Raw genomic sequence first — 26878 nt, forward strand, 5'->3', positions numbered from 1 at the left:
ACCATGATCATAGAGCTAGTTAAGTTTCAAAGGTAAGATTTGAATACAGGACTTTCTCTTTTCCAAGACCAGCACCCATTAAATTACACCACGGGGCTTTTAATAAGTATATACTTCGATGGATATAAAGAGTTCTCTCTCAGGAGGATCTGCATTTGAAAAGAGAACAAAACTTCCAAATTCCTGAACTAGAATTTTTGGCATTGACAACCAGGGAGAAATTATATGAGTTAGGGAGAGCTTTTTTGCCCCTGAAATCACACCACTGTAGTGCTTTGTAGCCCTCCCCAGGTAGGTTCATTCCTTCCTACCCTGGCAGACAGAAAGCATTCCATTCCATGGTTACAGGAATGGAACAATCCCAAATAGTAAAACAAAAACAAAAACAAAAAAAATTCTAAGTGTCTCCAAAGTCTCATATTTAGCCATTTTATGACAGAGGAAAGAAATTTTTCAAAGGCAGTATATATAAGGACACAAACCATCTCTAAAAATGCAACTCTAGACAGTACTTCAGGCTGCTAGGTGGCACAATAGATAGTGTTGGGCTTGGCACTTACTTGTGTTAACTCTGGGCAAATCATTTAATCTCTCCCAGCCTCGGTTTTCTCACCTATAAAATGGGGATAATACTACCATTTATCTCCCAGGGTTGCTGGGATGATCAAATGAGATTGAAGGTGTAAAGTGCTTTTCATTTATATAAATGCTAGCTACCTATCATTACACCACGCATCAGTAACCTTTGACTACTTAGCTAATAGTTTCAGCTTTTTTTTACATTAGATTTCATGTTAGAATTGAAATTAAAGTGCTAAAATCTTGACAAAGTGGCCAATAGATAACATTCAATAAATAAATTCAGTGAGGTATAAAGGATAGATATGACAATATAAAAATGTGGCTAAAACAATGGATCATTTCTGCTTATTTGGTTAATTCAGACTTAATTTTTTGTTGTTGTTTATAGGAGATAAAGATATTATAGCTGCCCAATCTCAGAGAGATCAATTCTGGGTGGGTTTTTTTGTTTTGTTTCTGGGCTTGTTTTTTTTTTTTTAGAGTCACCTAACATATAATTTGTAACAGTACAGATGTACTGCACTTCCACTACTGCAGTGGAAAAAAATATGATATTGAAACAGCAATCCATGAACACCACAATTAGGGTTATATTCTTATATACACTCCTGATGTGTATTCCTAGATTTTCTTAGGAAAACAAGGCTATTTCACCAACTATAACACTTCACAGTTAACTTTTTCAAATTAGTTTCTTTCTTCAACACAGGTATTTTTTAAAGAATAATTCTATATCAAAAGCATGTACACAAGCTCAATTAATCAGAATTTAATCAGAATTCCCTTTTTTAAAACAATACCATAAGGACATTTGACCTGAGGTTTTGTTTTTTTTAACATTAAATTAACTCTTGGTATATTAGTCTCAAAAAGAACTATAAATTTGTCAAAGAATTTCACATTAAACTGAACCAAAATATGAGACGCAATGTTACAATTACATATTTTAACACCAAGTTATTATATCTCAGAAAATATTCCAAAACAAATTCATATGTTAAAACCCATTTTCAAAAAAAGAACAAAATATTAAACAAATTTGCAAAATCAAAGAAACACAATCCTACAGAATCAACACTTCTTCCAAAAGACAAGAAAGAAAATTAATTATAGCCATCTGGAGACAGTTAAATATTCTAGTTAGTGTCATTTAATTCATTTAATAGTGAAAGTGAATTGGGGTGGACCCAGAGGAGCCTTTTAATACCAAGTTATATCAAGTTAAAATAAAGTGAACATCTAGAGAAGCCAGGGGGAGACCATAACAATTACTCACCAAAGGGCAAGTGTGGAAATGGAGTGGGGTGGCTGTACCCCCAAAATTTGTAGACAGGGTTCACACATGAATTTCAGGTAATTTTAGCACCAGCTAAGAAATCTGTACAGTCAGTTCTTTACCTACTCCCACCTCCACCCTTTCTCTGAATAGGATTAGCTCCTTGAGTCATTGCCCAATAGCCAACAAAGTATGTTATATGTTGGGGGAAAGAAAGCCTAGAGCCAATGGGTCCTTACTTTTATTGCCATACTCTCGGAGCAGTTCTGCCTGTGAAATTATGAGGCCTATGAAAGTCACTTTATAAGATCACGGAGAAATCCACACACTGTTTAAATTTCTAATGTTTGTTTCTAAATGAGAAAATAAAAATGTGTTTTTTATGGCAGAAGCCAAATATAGTGTCAAGTATGATTTATTCTTTATAATATAATTAGTAGACTACTTTGTGATATTTTATTAGTTATTGTTGGCCTCTGGGCTCTTTGATTTATTTTATTTGGCCTGGATTTCATCCCTCCAGAGAATTCCCTCCACTAGATAGCAACTGTTCTGCAACCCACAGTAGGTATAGAGAATAGTCTGGGGCATTGAGAGGTTAAGTGACTTGCCCAGGGTTAGAGCAGGGCTCGAACCCAGGTTCTACTGATTAGATGGAAGCTCTACATCCACCAATCCATGCTAACTCTCTCCGACATATTCATTTAATATAGTTTGGTCCGTGTTCCTCAATGACTAATATATTATCCTTAAAAATAAAAAAAAAGATTCCAAATATTTAAATCAGCGATTAAGACAATGGGTTTATTTTAAAAGGATATAGCACCCACAGGTTACAAATTAAAATACTTAGGGCTAGTAAAATCCTAACATTAAAGACATGACATTAAGTTTTTAACTAGAAATTCCTTAAGAGAAATGAGCAATTTGGCTTCCCCGGCAAGGCGCATTGTCTGGGATACTTTCTCACCAATGGACACGAAGGTACTTCACAGTCTGAGAGAAGACAAACAACATTTAACGCATGAGTGCTAACGTGCCAATCTGGGGTGGCCAAATTATATTTTGCCTTAAAGATCCAGAGAAGTGCTCTTTTGTCATGAATAAATTCAGGGCTTCTGCCCAGTCACGAAACAGTTGTGCCCACAAACTAAGGTTCACGCAAAGCACTCCAGGTGAATTTAAAGGGAAGGTACTTCCACAATCCCATCTGTTCCAGCTGTCTTCAGAGGAAACTTTTAGCGGAACGAAGCTCTCACTTTGCGGCCCTTCAGAGGTTGTGGCGGACGGTAGTTGCTCAACAAGAAGGCAGCTGCCTCACCCTCTGCAGTGTACAGGAGACTTCGGAATTTGGCTAGCTGTTGAAGAAAAGAGGGAAACATTTCAACACTCAATTGTCATGCCAACTAAGTAAATGCCTCCTCACAGAAAGCTGACATACCTAGCACTTAACCCTTGCCAAGACCACTACGGCATTGCAGTCAATTGGTCTAAAACTGTACAATAATTTTACTACTAACATCAATTTTTCTCTCTTCAGAACTACTATTTAATATTTTTGAATGCCCCTAGGTTGCTTAGCATTGTTGTGTTATGCTCAGCATTAACACACTTAACACAGTTCTTGCCCTATAAAAATGGAACACAAGCTCCTGGAGGGCAGGCACTGTTTCTGATTTGCCTTGGAATCACCAGTACCTAGTGTACTGCCTGGCACATTGTAGGTATTTAATCAATTTTGAATACATGGACATTCATTCTCTCTCGTTGAGGTGATTTTCTACATAATGTTTCAATATGGTAGAAAGAGCATTAAAATGGAAGTCAGGGGGATCACAGAGTTGTAAATTGAGATCTAGAAGGCACCTTAGAGGTCATTTAATCTACCCCTTTCATTCTATTAATAAGGAAACTGAGGGTCAAAGAAGTCAATCTCTGTGTGTCCAAAGTCACACACAAGGTATTAAGTGGCAGGGCCAAGATTTAAACCCAGGTCCCCCGATACTAAATCCAGCATATAGACATAGATTTAAGTCCTGGTTTTGCTATTTAATAGTGACAGACCTTAGATGAATCACTTAATCTCTCAGAGTTCTAACTTTTTAATCTATTAAGAGGGGATAATCACATTTATACTTCCTAGACAGGTAGCTCAGGGAGATGGAGCTTTAAGTCAGAAAGACCCACTTCAGACACTTACTAAGAGCCTAAGTACTACCTGTCTAAGCCTTAGTTTCACCATCTGTAAAATGGTGAAAATAACAAATCGAGATACTCATAGAGTTGTGAAGATTGAATGAGATAATGCATGTACTATATTTTGAAAACTTTAAGGTCTGTCCTGGGTTGTTTTGGTGAAAGTATTTTGTAGACTGTAGGCTCCTTGAGGGCAGGGATCGTCTTTTGCCTCTTTTTGTATCCCCAGGGCTTAGCACAGTGCCTGGCATATAGTAGGTGCTTCATAAATGTTTACTGAATTACTGAATTGAATTAAAGCTGAAAGCCAATAATAGAAGTGAGCTGCTGCTATGATAACTTGTATTCAACTGATATTGGCTGTTGATCTTAGGAAATTTTTGGTTTGTATTGGGACCCAGATGCTTCATCTATAAAATGAAGGGGTAAGATTCAGCGACTTTTAAAGTACCTTCTAGCCCTAAAATTTTATGCTTCTATTAAAGAGCTGGCTACTATCCCAAGGGTAAGTAAATTACTTTAAGGTAAAAGACGTCTTGGAAAGAAAGGTATGTGGACACCAGGGGGCAAAATCTAGTAAATTGCTTTACTGCAAAGGATTCTAAAATAATGTAACTCATCATATATTTATTTGAGAGTCACAGTCTACCTGGGCTTTCATTCAACTTTCACAAAAACTTACATGATGGTTACAATTTGGAATATTTTGCAAAAAGATGACAACAGTAATTGCAATTATTGGCCTTAATCATAAAAATAAGGAAACATTTCATTCCCCTCACTAGAGAGGCTGAGGACACAAGGGATAGAATATACTGTTTGATGTGGTCTCTTTGTTGGTTTTGCTTAATTTTTTTCTTCATTTCAAGGAAAGGTTCATTGGGGGTTAGGCATATCAGAAAACAACTATGACATAAAAATGCAAAGGGAGTGTTTTTTAAACCAGAAAGATGTGAAGAATCAATAGGAAGAATTTAATTAGGAAACAAACTTTCTCAATGTACTTGGTAGTTACAGATAGTTTCATGTCGTGGAATCTAAAATGAAATCATTAACCAAGTTAGTCACTGGTTCTATATTTATTTCAACTACCATGATTTTGTACATAGAAAATGCTTTTCATTCATTCCTCCACCTTTGTAGATCACAATTTCTTGACATTTTAGGAGATAAATTTTGTGAATGGACATGGCCAAAACTCCTCATCTAACTGGTTAGAGTACTATTAAGTTAAATAGCCTGCCCAGGGTCACAAAGCCAGTATGTGAGCCAATCTCTAACCCCATCAATGTTAGCTTCTCTGGATCTGTTTTCTCATCTGTAAAATGAGGGCTCTGTTTTAACTCATCTCTAACATCTCTTCTGAGTTTGTGATTCCATCAAATTATATTTAGTAACTGTAAAAGATACTAAGCTACATCATCAGGTCTAAAACTTAGCATGCAGTAAAAGGATATAGTTTTTAAGACATATATATACACATATATATATACACCTATATTTTATTGAAGCACATAGTACTAAGATTTCAGTTGTTATAGATATTAAGAAATAATACTATGGACAGTGTCTTTGGTCTCATTAGTCTTCCTTGAATAACAAGCCTGCATCCTAATACTGCATCAGAAGCTAGCTATATGACCCTGGGCAAGGCTTTTAACCCTTCTCAGTTTCAGATCTCTCATCTGTAAAATGGAGCTAATAAAAGCACAGGACTGTTTTGAGGATCAAATGAGAAAATAGAGATTAAGTGCTTTGCAAACCTTAAAGCACTTTCTAAATAATTGTTACTTTATCAGTTTCAAGGATGAACCACAATTTCCTGAAATTAAGAGACAGTCTTGTTTATGGTGACTAAACTTTGTTTAACTCAATTAGAGAGGTATCTCTCTGTTCACATTTGGATAGGTTGAAAGGGGAACAGTTAAAGAGGGGATGATTAGTTTCTGAATGACATTTTCTCCCAGGATGCCAAGAGCTGGCATTAACAATACTATTGCTCTGTTTAGTAAGTCAAAAAATATTTCACTAACTATGCATCTCCATTTTACTTTGTCCTTTGTTACATGAGCATCATAAAATATAAGCTGGAAAGTTGCCAGGAAGAAAGAATACATCCTGATTAGTGGAGGAAACTCTGAACTTCTCTCCAAGCAGAAATTCTTCCACATTAATAAATCGTCTCTGACAGGCTTTGGCTAAAATAAAGTACAGATTGGGTTTTTCTGCCATATTGAACCCTGCCTTTTATATTCTTTCAAATATTAATATAAGATTTTCTCCTTAACCCAACATATCCTGAACTATGAAAATGTTTGCCATCACCATCCTTGTGCTTTGCAAAACACTGAGGATGGGAAAAGCTTAAAGCCATTTAACTTTTGGTGATGTCATTGGTCTCCTTCAAAAACAAAGGATGAACAACATTTTTCAGATAATAAAATATTCTGAGGGGGTAATTTTTTAAAAATTTTGCTCTTTTATGTGTTTAACAGTATGTCCAACATTTTAAGACTTAGGCCAATCCTGGTTAGAAAAGCAGAAAATTTTGTAAATTATATGAATAACTGAGAATATAAACTCCTTGTGAGTAAAGATTCTTTTATTCACTTCATTGTATCCCCATTGCCAAGCACTGCATGTAACACATAGTGAGTGTTTAATCTTGTTGTTTCACTGAGTTATCCAAAAATCTTTTCTCAAAAATATATCAACAAGACTGTCCTTCACCAACACTGTGCGGCACAATTATAAATTTGAGAAAAGGGTAGCATGGAACATAGAAGGGATCATTGATTTGGGGGTGGGCATTAAGTTATCAAGATTAAATACCTCAATTCACTGGTTTTGCTAGTCATCTTATCACTCAAATCTAGTACCAGATACACCAACTGGGTAACGTATCAAATGGGAACCAAAGCAGAAACTATGTAATAATAGCTAAAATGGGAAAGGGAAGGGAAGAGAGATCTTTCAAATAAATGGGCACTATTTTCTTGAAGTCTCTAAGGCCTATGGTAAATAATTTGGTACATGCTTCTGTGTGTGAAACATGGGATACAAAAACAAAAATTAAGCAATCTCTACCATCAAGGAGTTTACCTTTATTTGAGATAAAGACAGTAAGAAGAGCTGGATACTGACATTTACAACAGTATAATTAAATTAAACCAAGTCTTTGCAGATAAAATCAAAAGAGATTTCCTAGCGAATTGATGATTCGGGGACAACAATGTGAGCAAGAAAATTGCACCTAATTTTTCTTCTTGACTCAAACTCTTAATAAATTCCTGAAGCAATAACACACCAGTGAAGTTATTAGTGTGTTTCCTAATCCTTTGTAAATATTTTTCAGGCCATTAATTTTTTTAAAAGCTGGCCTTTCAGCATCCTTCCAAGTGATTATCCAAGGACATTTCGTGACTTTCCTACATTATATAGATTTTATTCATAAGGTATATTTTTGCTGAACTTTATATTCCTTGAATGAAATTTACAATGGGTGATTTTTTTTTCTTAATTACATGGTTTGTCACATAGTAGAAAAGGTTAGATGCAAAGACTATTTGTCATTATTCAGGTCTACATGGCTCCAATGTCACTAACAGAAAAACAAAGGAAAAAAAAAACCACAATAAGTTGAAGAAAACTGAGTAACCTGATCCAGTGAATTTCATATAGAAAGCCAATCCAGATCACTTAAGTGATCAAAATTCACAATTTCAGTCCTTGGCAATCAGGCTGCATTAATGAAGAGAATGAAAAACATGTTCTTGAAAGTATTAGAAAACAGTAAATCTTTTCACTGGCATGTTAATTGAATTAAGACTTTAGCACTTAAGTGTTTGAGTTCAGGGAAGAAAAATGGGTTTGAGTCAGAAGGGATATTGAAATACCTGACCTGAACTTAAGGTCACAGCTTCAGTTGGCAAGGTAGAACAGTGGCAAAGCCCAAGGGGAAAATGTTTGGCACCAACTTCCTAAATAAAGAGAGAGAAATTTTCCCTGCTTATAACATTACATGGGGGGGATGAGAAAGGGGTTCAAACACAAAGATGCTCACTTTAAAAAACAGTCTATGGAAATTAAGAAGGAAAAATACAAACTTTGGAACAGGGATCCTAAAATAATTTTGATGTAAGAAAATCTCTTTTACTTGCCATTTTTTTCTTCAAGGCATGACGGTGAGTTTGAGATTGTAACAATTAAACATTTAAATTGTAACATTAAATCATAGTTTTAAAATATTTCATTTCAAAAAAATTAATGAAAATGTTACCAACTTTATACTGCTGACACTATGTACCATATAGAGTGATGTACGAATAAGGGTATGTTGTTGTATGTACATCATAACGTAATAGTACCTATACGAAAAACAATAATTTGCCTCAGTTATTAGCTCTCTCATAAAAAGAATTAAACTAGTACATAGAAAACTGCTATCAACACTGCTAAAATATATTCAATCATGTTTTGCATTTTTAAAAACGCAAGTGCTATGCCTGCTTCCTTTCTTAGCAGAGGTGGGGGGACTACGGATAGGGAACACTGCCTGCATTGTCGAGACCCAGTTGATATGTTGGTGTAATTTGACTAAATTGGTTTGTTTTTGTTTTTGTTTTTTTTTGGCTAGGCAATGAGGTTAAGTGACTTGCCCAGGGTCACATAGCTAGTAAATGTTATGTGTTTGAAGCCAGATTTGAACTCAGGTCCTCCTGAATCCAGGGCCGGTGCTCTATCCACTATGCTACCTAGCTGCCCTGACTAAATTGTTTTTGTCCCTCTTTCTTTTTACTCCTTTGTTACAAGAGGTGACTTGCTGCGTGCAATGGGGCAAAGGGACATCTTAAGAAAAGAAGGAGATATAAAAACAAACAGTATTAGTAAGATTTTTAAAAATAAAAAGCTAAATATCTATTTTCCTAATACAGCTGTAAATTCTATACTGTAATAGATTCAAGACACCATCCTTGAAAAGAATCTCGATCTCAATTATGGATGAATATTTCTGAAAATTTTAGTCAACACTTTTTAATGACTATTAAAAATATTCATATTAAAGTATTACAAAGTGAAAGAATTAATCTCACTAGCACTCTGCTTTGCAGCTACTCTTTGGGGAAGCCATAATGAAGAACAGTCATTCTGCAGGGTCTGTGTCCTATTCATCAATTAAACGCCCCTCAAAAGTAAATTTTGTACAAACCATGACTACTTCATGATTCTAAAACTAAAGAGCTGTAATTGTTTAAAAACCTACCCAGGTATTATCAGTAGGAATGGTTTTATGTAAAAAGACAAAGGTGATGCTAATTTTGCCACTTTGCCACTTATTACCTATGTGACCTTGGGAAAATCATTTGATTTCTCTGCGCTTCAGTTTCCTCATCTGAAAAATGAGGCCGCTGGGCTGGACGACCTCCAAGAGTCTCCCAGCTCGAGGTCTATGATTCTATGACACATTCTCTTCAAGATGACTGGCTGGACATTTTCCAAGAGACTTTAAAGAAGCACGTCCCTGCTGAAGTATGGGAGAATCAGGTCTTTTATCAGTCATATCCTGGTGAAAATTACCAAACAGAAGGCCATCTGAGATAGGAGAAAATGAAACTTGCTTGAATCAAGTAAAGGAATTTTTGTAATACTGCAATCAACCTGACATGATGGAAAACATTCATTGGGTAGCTGCTATCTCAATCAAGCATGGCCCAGTTCAGATTTCGACTGAAAGGTTAAACAAACATTCCTAGGTCTTTTGCCTCAACCAGGATCATATATTTATAGCTGGTGGGGACCCTGGAGGCCATCTAAGCCAGCTCTTCCATTTTGGGGAGGAAACTGAGATCGAAGGAGTTTAAGTGACTTGTCCGAGGTCTCAAAGGCACGAAGTGTCAGAGATGGGATTTGAACCCAGGTCTTCTTCCTCCAGAGTTAAGTGTGCTTACCATTGTACTGCACTGCTTCCCATCCCAAGGACAGATTTCTGAGGAATATCCAATGGAAAATGGGGCGTGTTTGAAGCCCAAGAGTAAAATGTTCCCTATTGTCTGTTCCTTGGCTAGAGGTGATTAGACTTCATAAAGCAGGCAAGTCCAGATGATATGAGGATGATAGGCAGAATTTCCAGTGATGGCACGCTACTGCTATTACCTCCTCTTCATGAGAAAAGATAAACAGGCTAGTACCAGATGGTCCTCTGAGGAAGCCTAACTTTATCATCCTTATCAGCATTTCTTAAGTGCCCACTATATTTGCTAAGCACTGGAGAAACAAAGAAAGGCAGAAGACAGTCTTCGCTCCTAAGGAGCTCACAGTCTAAAGGAAAAGATGATATACAAATAACCATGTTCAAACAAGACACAGTCAGTCTAAATTGGAAATAATACAGAAAGAAGGCACTAAGATTAAGGAAGACTCATCACATAATGCTTTAAGGTTTGCAAAACATATTCCCCATGATAACCTTGTAATATAGGAGGTGTGAGAATTATTATCCTCATTCTATTACAGAACATAAAATTAAATGGGGCCTTAGAGGTCATCTAGTTTTAACCCCCTCATCTCACAGATTATGAGAGGCAGCTACACAGTGCTGAGCATGAGCTCCGGAGTCAGGAAAGCCCAAGTTCAAATCCAGCTTTAGATGTTTACTAGCTGAGTGACCCTGGACAAGGTTTTCCACTGCTGTCTGCCTCAGTTTCCCCAAGTGTAAAATGAGGATAATAATAGTACCTACTTCCCAGGGTTTGTATGAGGATCAAATAAGATAATATTTGTAAAGCGTTTGGCACAGTGCTTGGCATAAGTGTTTGTTTCCTTCTTTTTTTACAGGTAAAGAACATGGGACCAGAGAGGTGAAGTCATTTGTCAAAATAACATATAGGGAATAAATAAGACAGCCAGGACTGCAACCCAAATTTCCTGAGTTCTAGTCTGGTGCTCACTCCATTACACCAATATATTTCCAAAAGGTTAAACCATCTTGTAGTGATGTCAGAGTCTCAGAAGGGCTTTATTATTATGCCCATTTTACAGATGAAAATGAAGCCTAGAGGTTAAATGATTTGCCCAATGTCACACAGGCCACACAATGTCACACAGCCCAGGATTTGAATGCAGGTCCTACATCTCTAAAACCTGAGCTCTTTCTATTACATCGTGATATCAAGAATTAAATTAAATTCAACAAATACTTATTAATATAAGCTTCATGAATGCAGGGGATACTTCATTTTTGTCTTTATATTCCAACTCTCAGCATAGTCCCTAAAACATAATAAATGCTTGCTCACTACTTGAATAACTGCCTACTATGTGCTGGGCTCTGCACTTAGTGCTAGGGATACAAAGAAAATAAAAAACAATCCCTACCCTTAAGGAACTTACTGGAGGAGGAGGGATAAGAGACCAACACATACCCAGGTTAGTAAATATAAAATGTTTTAAAAATAAATACACGTTAATTTTGAGTGACGAGACCAGTAACAACTGAAGGAAATCAGGAGAGGCTTTTTGTAGGAGATGGGACTTGAGTTGGATCACAGAATTTTGGGGCTGGGCAGACTCAGACTTCATGTATTTAACCATCCCATTTCATGGATGAGGAGACAAAGACCCAGAGAAATGAAGTCATTTGTACAAGATTACACACACACAGATAGTGGCAAAATTAGGTTCAGAACCCATGTCTCCTAACAACTAGTCCATTCTTTTGAGTATTCCTTATGATCATAACAAGTGAGGAATACCTAACTCATTCTGGGGCATCAATTACAATCAGAAACATATTTCATCTCTAAATGAGTAACATAACAATCCTTTGCATTTGTATGGCATTGTCTCCTTTCAAATGACTTGCACACAGAAGACAGGGCTGGGTAGGGTTTGCACTAGATGACTTCTGGGGTCCTTTCCAAATCTATGATCCTATATATAATTCCCTCTGATCCTCAAAACAATGTTTTGAATTAGGTAGAATATGCATAGTCATCCCATTTTATAGATGAGGAACCGAGGCTTAGAATTGTTACATGACTTGTCTGAGGTCACTGCGCTATTCTGGAGCAGGATTCTGGAGAGAACTCAGGTCTCTTGGCTCTCAGTGCTTTTTTAATGATACGAGGAGGACAGAGACACACCTGTCATTCTCTGTGCTATCTGTATGGTAAATGAGAAGTCTGCAAGCCAGGTCTACCTAGCCCTGCCTATGGCAGCAGGACTGGAGGGCAGCCTGGGTAAGGTTGGCTAAAGTAACAGAACCGCAAGAGTCTCCAGAAGAAGAAATTTAGGCTCTCTTTGAGGTTAAGTGAATTGGTTAAAGTAATGTAGCTAGTAAGAAGCACATCCATAAAGTACGGGTCTTATTTTTTACACTCTCATGATATATTTACAAGCACTCAATGTATGACATCCATCAAAGGTTACCATCTATGGCACCAGTCCAGGGCAGGGAGGCTGCCTGTATGATTTCATTCAATTCAGCAAACATTTATTAAGCATCAATTAGTACCTAAAAAAAACAAAACACTACTCCTTATGGATAGTGTGTCCTCCCTTGCATGACCCTATTGTCCTTCTCCTTCTTGGTTCCCTTCACACATGCAGGGTTCTCCTGCCCCCGTCCTTATTAAGGGTGTGGCCCAAGAACCTGTCCTTGGTCCTGGCGGGTTATGCAGTAAACACTTGGGAAACAAACAAAACAATTCCTTCTTTTAAGGAACTTAATCTACTGGGGAAGGTTGTGGAGATGAGGGAGGATACAACCTGCTTAAAACGAATGAACTCAAGATAATTTACAGAGGGAGAGAACACAAACAAGGATATCAGGAAAGGCTTCCCATAGGGGATGAAAAGAAGGCATTCCAGGCTTATACAAAAGGACCAAGACAGGGGACAGGATGTTGATTTACTAATAGGCCAGTTTGACTGGAATGCAAAGGATGTGACAGGAAATTACTTGAAAATAAGCCTGAAAGATAGATGGGAGCCAAACTATAAGGCACTTTAAATGCTACACCGAAGAGTTTACATTTTATCCTTAGGGGCGTTAAAGATTTTTGATCAAAAGAATTGTAGATCCTACTTTGTGTCTTAGGAATATTAAGTTGGAGAGAAGAAAGACTGGAAACAGGACTCTTGCCTACTTCTCCATGGTTACTGCATGAGGTTCTCCTACATACATTGTCTTCTCCAGCCAAGGTGGCCTCCTTGCTATTATTCTCCTGTTTCTATGCCTTTGCTTTCATACCTACAATGCATTCCTTCCTCATCTACATCTCAGAATCCATAGCACAAAGTGTCACCTTTTAGAGAAAGCCTGTCCTGCTTCCCCATAGTTGTTGGAGCTTTCTCTGAAAATTTGATTTTTTTTTAATTTAAAAACTTTTATATTACATTTTATATATCTTATCCTCAAGCCTCCCATAGCATCCCTCCTCTCTCTCAATTGAGGATATCACCTAATACTTTCCCCTCAAAATTGACAAGAACTCCTTCTTCTTCCCTCTTCTGCATCTCATATCACTCCTTCTTCACCCCTATATCCCATGAAGAGAGAGCCCTTCTCCTTGCCAAGGCCAACTCCTCTACAGACATCATCGATTCCACACCCTCCCTTCTTTTCCAGCAGATTGTCCCCACTATCATTCTCATTCTCTCCTCAACCACTGACTCTTTTTCCAAACCACTTACAACACCGCCCATGTCTTCTCTACCCTTAAAAAAAAATCTCACCTGATTGACCAATGCTGTTAGCTATCACCCTACATCTCTCTTCCCCTGCTTGGCTAAACTCCTCAAAAGAGCAACCTACACCTGCTGCCTTCACTTCCTCTTCTCTCATTCTTTTTTAAACCCTCTGCAGTCTGGTTTTCAGCCCCATCACTGAAACTTGGGCCATTTTCTCCAGTCACTTAGTTTCCAAATCTGATGGCTTTTTCTCAATACTCATGTTTCCTCTCATGTCTGTAGGTCTGTTGATGTACGTGATCTTCTCCTCTTGGATACTGTTATCTCTTTGGTTTTCGAGACACTGCCTTCTCTTGGTTTTATATGATTTTATCCAATAGTCTCATTTTTTTTAACAGATGAGGAAGCTGAAGGTCAAAGAAGGTAAACATCTTGCCAAAAATCAACCAGATAATAAGTAGCAAAGGTAGGACTTGAACTTAGGTTTTCTGACTCACCGTTTCCACTCCATCAAGCAGCTTCACTAATAAATATTTGAACTGAACTTAATTTAAGATATATTAAAAATCTTCTGGTAAATTTCCTTTTAAAACATAAAGACCAACTTAGAGACAGGAAGGGGAAGGTACCTGTTGAGAGCTGATATGTATAGGTTGCTTTAAAACTATCCAAGTGACACTCTCCAAAAGAGGTGGAACGGTAAGGGAGCCCGGGTACGTCCAGTAGTCCCTCGATGGAGGAAGGAGAGTTGTTGGGTCAAAGTTGGTGAAGCGGATTTGTTTACCCTGGAGATAGGGAGAGGCAGAGAAAGAGAGAGAGACACAGGAGAATGAAGAAAGAGAAGAAGACAGAAGGACATCAGAGAGAGAGAGAGAGAGAGAGAGAGAGAGAGAGAGAGAGAGAAATTGAGACCGAGACTTTTCTGGTTACCAGGTGATACCTTTATTAGGAATGCCAAAGACATAAAAGAAGTATTTGGCCACTAAATAAATATGTAGTATAGTTAAAACAACTTATTTTTGTTTTATAATATAGCATAGTATAGTATAATATAGTATAGTTTAACCATACTATATAGTTTATGTAAGAGATTATATAAAGTACATATATACACACATATAAAGTTTATATAGTTTATTACATAAACTATATAACATGGTTTAACTATACTAGTATTAAACTTTATAGTAAAGTACAGTATAGTTAAATTTACTTAAAAATCAATATTTCATTTTGTTTGTTTTATTTAAGCAAATAAATCATGGTTGCCTTTATAGAAATGTTTTTTAAAGCATGCCCACAACAATTAAATGTGTAAAGCTCCTCCAACAGTGGGGCCATTATAAATAATGAGATTCATCATTTATTCACTTACAGAATCTAATTAAGACTCTTATCACACTCTACAAAAGAATGGTAGTAATGGATCATTTCTCATTTATGGCCAAGTATATTCCAAGCTGCTCTACATCTACACTATTTTTTTTCCTTTTAACTATCCTTAAAAGAAAGCAACATGAATTAGCAGAGAGGAAAGTTCTAAAAGTGTCCATCTAATTTAAGTTCATTTAAGAATGTTCATCTAAAGCATGGCACTATCTACTTGGCAAAACAGGTCATTTACCTTTTCCTTAATGGAGTCCAAAATATCAGTAATTTTCTGCAGTTGTAGATTATGTTCACCAATCTGAAAAATACACAATTGAAATGAGAATGTAGTTCCCCAGGATTACACATGTGCCATAGTAAATTTCAGATATCAATATCAAATTCTCTGTAAAGCAAATGTAACCCAGAACAAAGAGTGATTGTTCACGAAGTAATAAAGTTCTCATTTACCTGCTGACCCTATCATACCAGATGAGGCAGAACAATAAGATGATGTTACACTATTACTTAGCCAAACAGTCAGTTTAGTTTGAATCCAACATGCACTTCTGTTTTTTTTTAATGAGTCACCATGGATTGATAGAATTAATCTAAAAACTCTGAGAGAAGCCTGATGCTCCATCCTCAGTCATGACACCTTCACTGTTCAGCCACGATATAACTTTCCAGACCATACTGGCTACCACTGTAGTCAAAATACTGGGCAATGTATCCCCAGATTTCTGCTGATAATTTAGGAACCCAAACTGATATTTTCAAGATGCAATGGAAGATGCTTTCATTTTCATGTATGTGGGTGGTAGGATTTGGGGCTTTTTGTTTTCTTTTGTTTTAACTGAAGTGAAAATGACCTCAGAAACATGACTAACCTTCTGGGTCAGAGACTATGAGCATTACCCTAAATAAAGGATATACAGATTCTTTAGTTAGGTCATGCCACTATCAATAGTTAGCTACATTTCCTGAACCTACTTTTTAAGGCAATGGTGTCTGGTACCTCAGAACCCCCACTCCATGCAAACTATCTAGATGTGGATGTTGAAAAAAAAAAGAGTTGTTATACTCAATATTCACTTGTGCCTTATCTGCTCTCTTTCTTTCAATCCCAGGTACCCCTTCTCCCTAGCTGTGTTATGGAGTCTTAGACAGGGCAAAAGTACTGTCCTTATCAGAGCAGGCTGCATTGTAACCCAGGACAACCATGCTAGTTTCATAGACATCATGATGATAAATGTTAAAGATACTTGTCTGATTGAATTCTTTGGATGAAGAAAAATGCAAAAATATAAAAAGCCATTCTATCTGTTTAGAGGAACTGGTACTATCCACTGCTATTCACTCTGGGAATTCAAAGCGTGGGTTTTTACTCTTGGCTAATCTTTTGTATAATGAGGCTTAGCTAGCAAATGACTTATCTTCTTAGGACCTTGGGTCCTATCCTTTTAACCTGTAAAATAATTAATAGGTATCAAAGGTGCTTTGAAGATGTTGAATGAAAAAACTATAATACAAAAGATTTTTAATTTAGTTTTGAAAGGGAAAAAAAGTAAACCTTAAGTCTAGTTCATTGTTGAAAAATGATTGGGTGCCTACCTTGTGTATGGAATTCAGATGGTATTTGCAGATTCAATATTAAAAATGAAATCAATTTGTCCTCACCTGTAAAAAAATACCTAAAACAGCCAATCCATCAGGTTCATGAGCTGCCTCAACAAAGCTAGGGTACTTGTCCGAATTCCAATGAACCACATGGAGCTAAAAAGGAAGGGCATAATTTCAAATAGTAATAATAACCACAATTAAAAACATGATAAATTCTAATTAATTATATAGCATGCTATGTATATTCATACACATAACTGATTCTTCAGGAACTGGCAGACTTTTATCCATTCCAGATGAAAAGCTGAAGGCCAAAGAAATGAAATATCAGTGTTGCATAATGCTGAGGGCTGGAAGATGAAATAAATTATAGTCTGAACTGCCCAGTTAAGCCTGCCCTATAGCTTCCTACTGGTATCCTTGACCCCACCTTCACTATGTCCATATGCTACAAACTGCTGACAGAGTCAGTCTGAAGTTCCCCCCAGAAGTCTCCTTTTGTCATAAGTGGTGCTGAAAGCTGAGCGGATGTTCTCTAGACCCAGTGTTTGAGGCCTAGACAGTCTAATAATGCCTTGGTGAAATAAGTGGCCATAGACCCAGGGTTACTGAGAAAGCCCTTCAGGAACACTGTTTGTACTGCTCTGCTGTACACAATAACAGTTCCTTTGCTCAGTGGCTAATAATATCCAACATTCTACAGAGAGAGTTTCACGTAGAATGTTAGAACTGTAAGGGACCTTGCAGATCACCTATCTGATAGCTCCTCAGGATCCTTTGATGAATCTCTGATGAAGCATGTCACACTTGCTAACCTTGGGCATCCTACAGGGCTCTGTCCTAGACCCTCTTCTCCCTCTACACTATTTCACTTGATAATCTCATCAGTTTCCAGTATTCAATTATCACCTCTATGCTAATGACTCCCAGATCTACTTATCCCGCCCTAGTTTCTCTAGTGATCCTCAGTCCCACATCTCCAATTTCCTACTGGATATCTCAAACTGGTTGTTCCATCACATTTTAAACTCATCATGTCCAAAACTGAAATGACCTTTCCCCTTAAACCTCTCCCTCTTCCTAACTTCCCAGTTACTGTTGAGGACACCATCATACTAACCCAGGTTTACAGCCTGGGCATCAAATTCGACTCCTCATTCTCTCTCACCCCCCCCTTCCATATCCAATCTGTTGCCAAGACCTGTCAATCTTCCTTAGGTAACTTCTCCTGTATATGCCCCCTTTTCTCCCCTAATACTGCCACTACCCTGATTCAGGCCCTCCTCACCTCACACCCGGACTACTACAGTACCCTGATGACTGATGTCACTGAAACAAGTCTCTGCCTATTCCAGTCCATCCTCCATACAGTGGTCAGAATGTTCTTCCTAAATAAAGTGCAAGTCTGATCATATTACTCCTTTTCCCCCACACTCAATAAAGTCCAGGGACTCCCTATCACTTCCAGGATCAAATGAAAAATAAAAATCCTCTGTTTGGCATTCAAATCCGTTCATAATCTGATCCCGCCACCCCATCACCTTTCCAGTTTTCTTACACCTTACACATCCTTCCACATACCCTTGAGATCCACTGACAACCTACTTGCTGTTTGTCCCACAAGACACTTCGTCTCCTAACTCTGCCTGTCCACTGGCATAAGAATATTTTCCCTTTGCATCTTCACCTCTTGGCATCCCTGGCTTCTTTCCAGTCCTAAAGAAAATCCCACCCTCTACAGGAAGCAGGACAAAATTCAAAACAATTGGGGATGACCCGGGATGCCTTGGCCTCTTTGATGTCTGACCAACAGGCTCAGCTTCAGCCATAGTTGTGGTATCTTGTCTCTCTCATTAGACTGTAAGCTCTTTGAGGGCAAGGATTGTCTTTTGCATTTCTTTGTGGCTTAGCAAAGACAGTACCTTGCACACAGTAGGCATTTATTAAATATTTATTGACTGAATGACTGACCTAGGCCAAAGCTCTCATTTTACAGATGAAGAAGCTGAGGCCCAGAGAGACAAACTGATGTAAGATATATATGTGTGTGAGTGTGTGTGTGTGTGTGTGTGTGTGTGTGTGTAACGAAAGCATGGAACCAGAAGAGAACTTGGTTTTAATCCTCCCTTGGCTCTTATGAGCTGCATGACCATTAGCAAATCTCTAAACCTTTCTGTGACTCAGTTTTATTATAAAAAATACCTACAGTCAGTCAATAAACATGTATGAAGTGCCCACTACATAGCACGCACTGTGCTACAAGCTAGGGATACAAAGAGATGCAAAAAGACAGTCTTTGGTCTCAAGGAGCTCACAGCATAATGGAGGAGACAATATGCAAAGAATTAGGTACAAAGAAGATATAGACAGGGTAAACTGGAAAAAATCAAAAGAGGGAAGGCAATGGAAATAAGAGGGATCAGGAAAGACTACCTGTAGAAGGGGGAATTTTAGCTGACACTTGAAAGAAGCCAGTAAGGAGATCACTCCAAGAATAAGAGAACAGCCTCATAAGGCCCAGCTCAGAGCTGTGAGAATTAAAAAAGGCAATGTATATAAAATACTCTGTAAACTCTAAAGCACTGTGTAAATGGTCAATATTATTATCATAAACACAATAAATAAGTGTCAAAGAATTAAGAAAAATAATTCTGGGAAAGCCTTCAAATTCAGTTTTAAAAGTTAAGAACAATCAGGAAAGGGTGAAGAAAATTCACCTCCCTTCTTTCTTTGCAGAGGTGGAGGACTACAGGTATGGAATATTGAATAGCCTATTAGAAGTAGCTGATGATGTAATCAGTACTCACAGAGGTAACACATATACTAAAATTGCAGCGATGCAGAGATGATTAGCATGGCTCCTGAGGAAAGATGATAAAAACTTTGGTAAATGTCGTGTATTTAGGGGGAGCACGTCTGTAGTTTTTATATCCACACTGTATGTCCTGGGGACTTGATGTCCATAAGGATGAACTTTCATTTCTTCAAAGAGGGAATCAAACATATGCAGGAAGATTCAACTACAAAAGGTAGTAAATTGTTGTTTCAACTTTGTAAGGGCTTAGCCTCTCAAGACCACGAGAATCTTATTCTTGCCATGTTGGTAGAACATTTCATAACGGGCAAGGAGACGTGTGACATAGTCATCTCTGTCTATTCCCAGGAGGACATCATTTCAACATGGAATGCACCTACCAGTGACACTCTATTTTGAATGTAATTTACCTCCCAGCATCATTAAAGAATATAAAACATAACACTGACAGCATCAAAATGACAGGCAGACCGAGCCCCCAAAGTCTCCTGTTTCATAACCTCTGGAAAACATAATCAAACACGCCACGACCCTATCCCTTTTGGACTGGCACCATCGTCAAAGCTGGAATCATCAGTCTCTTGCTCTGTTGTGCTTCCTGGAAGACACTTCTGTCCCCAAACAACAGGAGTGGAAGAATTTTTTATGTTTTAAGTATATGTTGACATAGCTTCAGCAGCAGCTGAGATGAGTTGATAAATGATGCTGAAACAAAAAAAGTAGCTGATGTATTAGTTGCTTCTTTTTTTTAAATCTTTATTACAAAAGATAGTTTGCTGGGCAGGGAAAGAGAGAAAGATATATTTGGAAATGAAGAGGATATAAAAACAAGTTATCATTCATTTTTTTAAATGAAGAGCAAACTGAGATGAAAAAGAAAAGTATACCCCCAAACCCAAAGCCTGGGTCAGTAGTAATAGTAGAAAGGACTGACAATGCTAGAATGTTGAGAACCACGAAGGTTTTATATACAGCCTGTCCCAAAAGTCTTAGTGCGGTTTTAAGCTTTAAAGCTTAAGACTTTTGGGAGATTGAAAGGGAGAAGAGAGAGAAAGAAAAGAAGGGGAGATGAGGAAAAAAAGAGGCAGAAAAGGAAAGGAGAGAGGAGAGGAGATAAAGATATCACAACTTCAAAATAATACTCTCTACAAAGCCTCTTAGAGGAAGCTTCCTGACAGTGCTTTCCTTTTAATGACTTAGACTCCCTTCCACCAACCAAATTTGACTCTACAGAGTATGGTGCTAGAGGGCAGTTCTGCTGTATTTATACTTTTTAAAGGAAATCAACAATTTAAATTCATAATAAAAGTCTTGTTCTGTACCATCTACAAGTGACAAAAGGAAGCTGCTAGAAAAGCCACTGGAAATTCTGATGAGTCCTATGACCACATGGTAAATGTCGTGTTGGGTTGTTGGATAAACAAAGAAGCCTAAATACATTGCACAAGTGAAACAAAATACATTTGGATCATATGAGACACACAGATAAACTCAGAAAGGGAGAGGCTAAGTGGGAGGTCAAAATTCTTTAAATGTTTTGGCACCGATATAGAAGTTTACTTAGTAAGTGATAACATCAAAGAGTTAACAAGGAAATAAATAACTTCTTTATGGTCATAAAAATAAATAAGAGTATGTGAATGAAAGACAGCTACTTCTGGGTATTATACTTTGGTTTCTCCCTCAGGGAAAAAAATTTATGACATCTTGAAGGGGAATAGGAAACAATGAGAAACATCTTTAAAAAAAAAAAAAGCCTCTCCCTCCCACATACCTTGCTTAACTTGTAGTAACACAGCCAAACCAAGCTGTATGATATAATTATTACCATACAGTGAGTCAAACCAAATGACAAGTTAGAAAGCTATTCTAATCTCAGTGTCTTTTTTAAATTAATTAATTAATTTTTAGTTTTCAACATTCATTTCCATATGATTTTGAGTTCCAAATTTTCTCCCAGTCTCTCCTCTCCTCTCACTCCAAGGGGGCATGCAATTTGATTTGGCTCTACATATACATTCATATTGAACCTATATTCATATTAGTCATGTTGTAAAGAAGAATTAGAACCAATGGGAGGAACCACAAGAAAGAAGAAACAAACAAAAAAAGAAAAAAAGAGAGAGCAAATAATATGCTTCAATCTGCATTCAGACTCATAGTTCTTTTTCTGGATATGGACAGCACTTTCCATCATGAGACTTGGAGATGTCTTGGATCCTTGCATTGCTGAGAAGGGCTAAGTCTATCAAAGTTAGTCATTGCACAACGTGGCTGTTACTGTGTACAATGTTCTCCTGGTTCTGCTCACTTCACTCAGCATCAGTTCATTCAAGTCTTTCCAGGTTTTTCTGAAGTCTGCCTGCTCATCATTTCTTATAGCAAAATAGTATTCCATTACATTCATATACCACAACTTGTTCAGTCATTTCCCAACTAATAGGCATTCCCTCAATTTCCAATTCTTTGCCACCCCAAAAAGAGCTGCTATAAATATTTTTGTACATGTGGGTCCTTTTCCCATTTGTGTGATCTCTTTGGGATACAGCCCTAGAAGTGCTATTGCTGGGTCAAAGGGTATGCACAGTTTTTACAGGCCTTTGGGCATAGTTCCAAATTGCTCTCCAGAATGGTTGGATCAGTTCACAACTCCACCAACAATGCATTAGTGTTCCAATTTTCCCACATCTTCTTCAGCATTTATCATTTTCCTGTTTTGTCATGTTAGCCAATCTGATAGGTGTGGTGTGGTACCTAAGAGTCGTTTTGATTTGCATTTCTCTAATCAATAGTGATTTAGAGCATTTTTTCACATGACTATAGATAGCTTTAATTTCTTCATCTGAAAACTGCCTGTTCATATCCTTTGTTCATTTATCATCTGGCTAATGACTTGTATTCTTATAGATTTGACTCAGTTCTCTATATACTTTAGAAATGAGGCCTTTATCAGAGACACTGGTTGTAAAAATTCTTTCCCAGTTTTCTGTTTCCCTGCTAATCTTGGTTGCATTGGCTTTGTTTGTGCAAAAAAGCAATTTAATGTAATCAAAATTATCCATTTTGCATTTCATAATGTTCTCTATCTCTTGTTTGGTCATAATTCTTCTGTTCTCCATAAATCTGACAGGCAAACTATTCCTTGCTCTCCCATGGTATCAGCCTTTATATCTAAATCGTGTATACATTTTGACTTTATTTTGTTTTATGGTGTAAGATGTTGGTCTATGCCTGGTTTCTGCCATATTATTCTCCAGTTTTCCCAGAAGTTTTTGTCAAGTAGTGACTTCTTATCCCAGAAGCTGGAGTCTTTGGATTTCTCAAACAGTAGACTGCTATAATCACTGACTACTGTGTCTTGTGGACCTAACCTATTTCACTGATCCACGACTCTATTTCTTAGCCAGTACCAAGTAGTTTTGATGATTGCTGCTTTATAATACAATTTAAGATTGGGTATGGCTAGGCCATACCATCCCTAGCATTTCTTTTTTTTAATTTTTTTTTAAGTGGGGCAATTGGGGTTAAGTGACTTGCCCAAGGTCACATAGCTAGTACATGTCAAGTGTTTGGTCTGAGGCTGGATTTGAACTCAGGTCCTCCTGACTTCAGGCCAGTGATCTATCCACTGCGGCACCTAGCTGCCCCATCCCTAGCATTTCTTTTCATTAATTCCCTTGATATTCTGGACCTTTTGTTCTTCCAGAAGAATTTTGTTACTAATTTTTCTAGCTCTATGAAATAACCTTTTGGTAGTTTGGCTGGTATGGCATTGACTAATCTTAGTTTAACGAAAAAAAAAATCAAGGATTGTTTTTTCCCAACTGAGAAGTTTTCAATACTTTTCAAATTATTTTCAATAATAAGACTATTCACCTTTGCTTTTAGAAACCAATATAATAATGGTGAATGAAATTATGTTTGCTTTGCTTAGAAAACTAAGCTTGCAATCACAATTTTTGCTAAGTGGAGTTTTCATTTGGGTGTTTCTTTCAGGAAGTTCCCAGTGTATTCTTCCTACTTCTGCTTTGTCCTCTGGTTCTAAAAGATCTGAGCAATTTTCTCTTAAATTTTCTTAAAATAGGATGTCTACATGGCTTTTGGGTTACTCAACAATTCTTGAATTTTTTCCTCCATCTATTTTCCAGGTCAGTTTTTGCTATGGCATACCTTACATTTATGTACACAATACACAATGGCTTTTTGTTTTCTCATTCTTCTACCCCACTTCTAGCCTTTGAATTTAAAATTGGGGCCAGACTTTGAACATTTCTGAAGGGAATATCTGGGCTGATCCTGCTGCTGCTTTTCGGAGGGTTTAAGTATAGTGTTATCCCAGGATCTCTGGGATAGACAGTTCAGGTTGAAGACCTGGACACTTTCAGTGCTCCCAAAGTGGTCGGATCCAAGGCAAAATCTTATACTACCCTCCTGGTAGGAGTTCTGCAAGTTCCTGACTTGGGTTTGGTTCTGAGAAACAGGTTCTAAACAATTTCGTTATTCAAATTATTCAAAACTCACAAAACTAAATAAGTACAAGAGAAATGTAAACATTTAAATTTTCAAAAAAAATTTTGTTTATAGTATTTATATTTCTAAAGTTACTGAAGCTAAAAATTCTGCCAAGACTTTTGGGACACCCTATATTTAAACTGTATCTATCATCTCTTTTTTTCAGAGGCGACACCACTTTTCAGTAATATTACTGACATGCAAAAAAAATAGTGAAGAGACCAAGTCATGCCCTGGTGTCCTTTCAACACCTGAATCTAAATCTATCATTTCAAAACTTGATGTCTGAAGATGTAATCCTACTTTAATGCCTTGTGATGGTGTCTGGATTCTTGTTGGCTCTGCTGCTGGAGCTCAAGATCCAGCTGGCCTTTATAGACCAAACAGCAACCAACAGTGTCAGCTTTCTGAGAACCAGTGCAGCTTAGTGCAGAGAGGATCATTATTGGTAGGCAGGCCACAAGAGGATGAATGATTTGGCCACAACCCAACTAACAACGGAAAAAATAACTGGCCCTCAGTGCAGGCCCTCCCCTCACATCTTTCATCTGTGTTTTGACAGAGGCAGAAATGGAAGCAGCATAGTACAATAGAAACTGGGTTGGAGTGAGGGCCAAGATATCTGAGTTTGAATTCTGGCTCTGCTACTTGCCATTTATGTTGCCTTGAGGGAGTCATTAAACCTCATTGAGTCTCAGTTTGATCATCTTTAAAATAAGGAGGGTAGTCTCTAGACCTCTAAGGTCCCTTCTAACTGTAAATCTATGATCTAGCTAGGTGGGGGCAAAAATGATCAAGTATCCCATGAATTGGTGCTTTCTCATGAAAGAGATGCTACAAGCTAGCCAAAGTGGGGCTGAGAGCTAAATCTAAAATATAGCAGATTGCTAAGATGACCAATTATCTCATGAAGTGGTGCTTCTTTTTGTCTTAGGTTCAGGATAAAACCAACTCTGGCAACTCTTTAATTTTCTTTTCCAAGTAGGAACCTGTGAGCTATCAAGTGAGATAATATTGTAAAGCACTTAGCACAGCGCCTGGCATATAGCTGGTGCTTAATAAATGCTTGTTCCCTCCCACTGGTGCCCTCCTCCTCCCCCTCCCCCATCCTTCTTTTCAAGTGTAACTCCTATTTTGCACTCTGGTCTCATTTACAGTGAGAATATTAAGATTGATAAGTGATATGATTAAATTCTTCTGCTAGTGTTTTCATGATTTTTTTAGGCCTTATATCAATATTACTTTAACTTTTGGTATTATAAATATGGGATACTTGTCCAGCAAAGAAATGTACATACCACTGGAGAAACTGAATCACTTCAATCACCCTTATCAGTCTTGACATGCCTACTATAAATTAGGGGTTCTTAACCTTTATTGTGCCATAGATACTTTTGGAAGTCTAGTAAATAGCCTATGGATTTCTTCTCAAAATAATGTTTTAAAATGCATAAAGTAAAACACATAAGAAACCAATGATACTGAAATACTGTTATCAAAATATTTTTTTAAGTTCAAGGAGCCCAGATTAAGAACCCCTGCAATAAATTAAATCAGAATGCAAAAGGAAGCTACACCAGAATGGAAGGATGATTAACAGACAGTACTTTGAGAAATAAATAAAGGAAATAGCATAGTTGATTTTAGCCTGCATTTAAAGGTGACAAGAAATTCCACTTTCTAGAATATTTAGTCATCTTGTATTTCAGAGCTCTTGATAAACATTTGTTTAAAAATAAAAGATCATCAAAAACTCTATGAGTAACTTGATAAGGCCCTCCAAATTAAACAAACATATACCTTAAAACTCTTTGACCTCAATGCAGCAGTGAACAAAGGGAAGAATGGCATACTGAAAAATGTGGCTCAAGAATAACAAAAAATGAGCAAAGACTTGTAAAATACACAGCAGACACACAGATATATTAGGAATATATATTGAGATTATTTTCTTCAAGAAGAGGGTTGTTAAGCCCTGGGAAATTTAAACAACCAATAACATTCCCCCTCATTGGATCTTAGAGCTACAGGTGTAAGAGATCTCAAAGGTCATCTAGTTCAATCCCTTCATTTTACAGATAAAGAAACTGAGGCCCAGGGAAGTGAAGTAATTTGCCCAAGGTCACAGAGACTAAGCACCAGGGTTGGGATCTAAATCTGTGCTCTCTCATTATCAATTGAGATAATATAATATTTGTAAAGCATTTAGCATAGTGCTTGGCACATAACAATCACTAAATAAATGCTTGTTCCCCTCACTCCCTCCCAGGAACTGTACTTTCCATTACATCATGCTGACTCCTTTCTCCACCCAAAAAGTGATCATCTCTTAACAAAGAGGAAATAACTGGCTACAGAAAGTCATTTCCAAACCAGCCCCATGTACTGTCAGCCCATCAACTTGTTACAGCAAAGATCAAAATCAAAGCCAAATCAGAATGTAAATCAAAAGATATAGTCAAGATGGACTAACCTCATTTCCCAAGGAAATTTAACCAATGTAAATCAATAGCAACATAGTGAAAATGAAAAGGATCAAGACATCAGCCAGTGAATACCTGATCTTGACAAGTAGACAGAATAAGAAAGACAAAAGCAACACCAGTTAGAATATAAACTTGTTTATAAAATCGTACAGAAATGGGCTGGGGAAGTATATGAGCAGCACAGTCTCATCAAATATCAAGAAACAACAAAAGGAAAAACATGCCCTCAGAAAGCTTATAAAGAAATTATTAAACAGTATCATCTGCAGAGAATTTGAGGTTAAAACTGGAAGACAGCAGACAAAAAAAGAAGCAATCTATTGAGATAGC

The 26878-nt window shown here is 37.3% G+C and overlaps 1 protein-coding gene and 1 non-coding gene across 3 annotated transcripts in view; one reads left to right on the forward strand and one right to left on the reverse strand.

The window, feature by feature from the left end:
• Positions 1-998: 998 nt before the first annotated feature.
• LOC114031906 (carbonic anhydrase 13) overlaps positions 999-26878 on the reverse strand; it is a 54725-nt gene continuing 28845 nt past the window's right edge. The window contains exons 4-8 of one of the 2 annotated variants that reach the window (XM_027847105.1): positions 16793-16888; positions 15369-15431; positions 14374-14529; positions 7956-8034; positions 999-3216 (exon numbers count right to left, since the gene is read on the reverse strand). In XM_027847105.1, coding sequence (XP_027702906.1) covers positions 3176-3216; positions 7956-8034; positions 14374-14529; positions 15369-15431; positions 16793-16888 — 435 coding nt within the window. In that variant the 3' untranslated portion in view covers positions 999-3175. The remainder of the gene's footprint in view (positions 3217-7955; positions 8035-14373; positions 14530-15368; positions 15432-16792; positions 16889-26878) is intronic. The other variant, XM_027847104.1, reaches the window with a different exon arrangement.
• LOC114031950 lies at positions 19535-19638 on the forward strand. Its single transcript, XR_003567782.1, has one exon. It is a non-coding gene; the product is annotated as a U6 spliceosomal RNA (small nuclear RNA).

Source organism: Vombatus ursinus, unplaced genomic scaffold (genome assembly GCF_900497805.2).
Source record: "Vombatus ursinus unplaced genomic scaffold, bare-nosed wombat genome assembly UNPS02015255.1, whole genome shotgun sequence".
NCBI lineage: Eukaryota > Metazoa > Chordata > Mammalia > Diprotodontia > Vombatidae > Vombatus > Vombatus ursinus.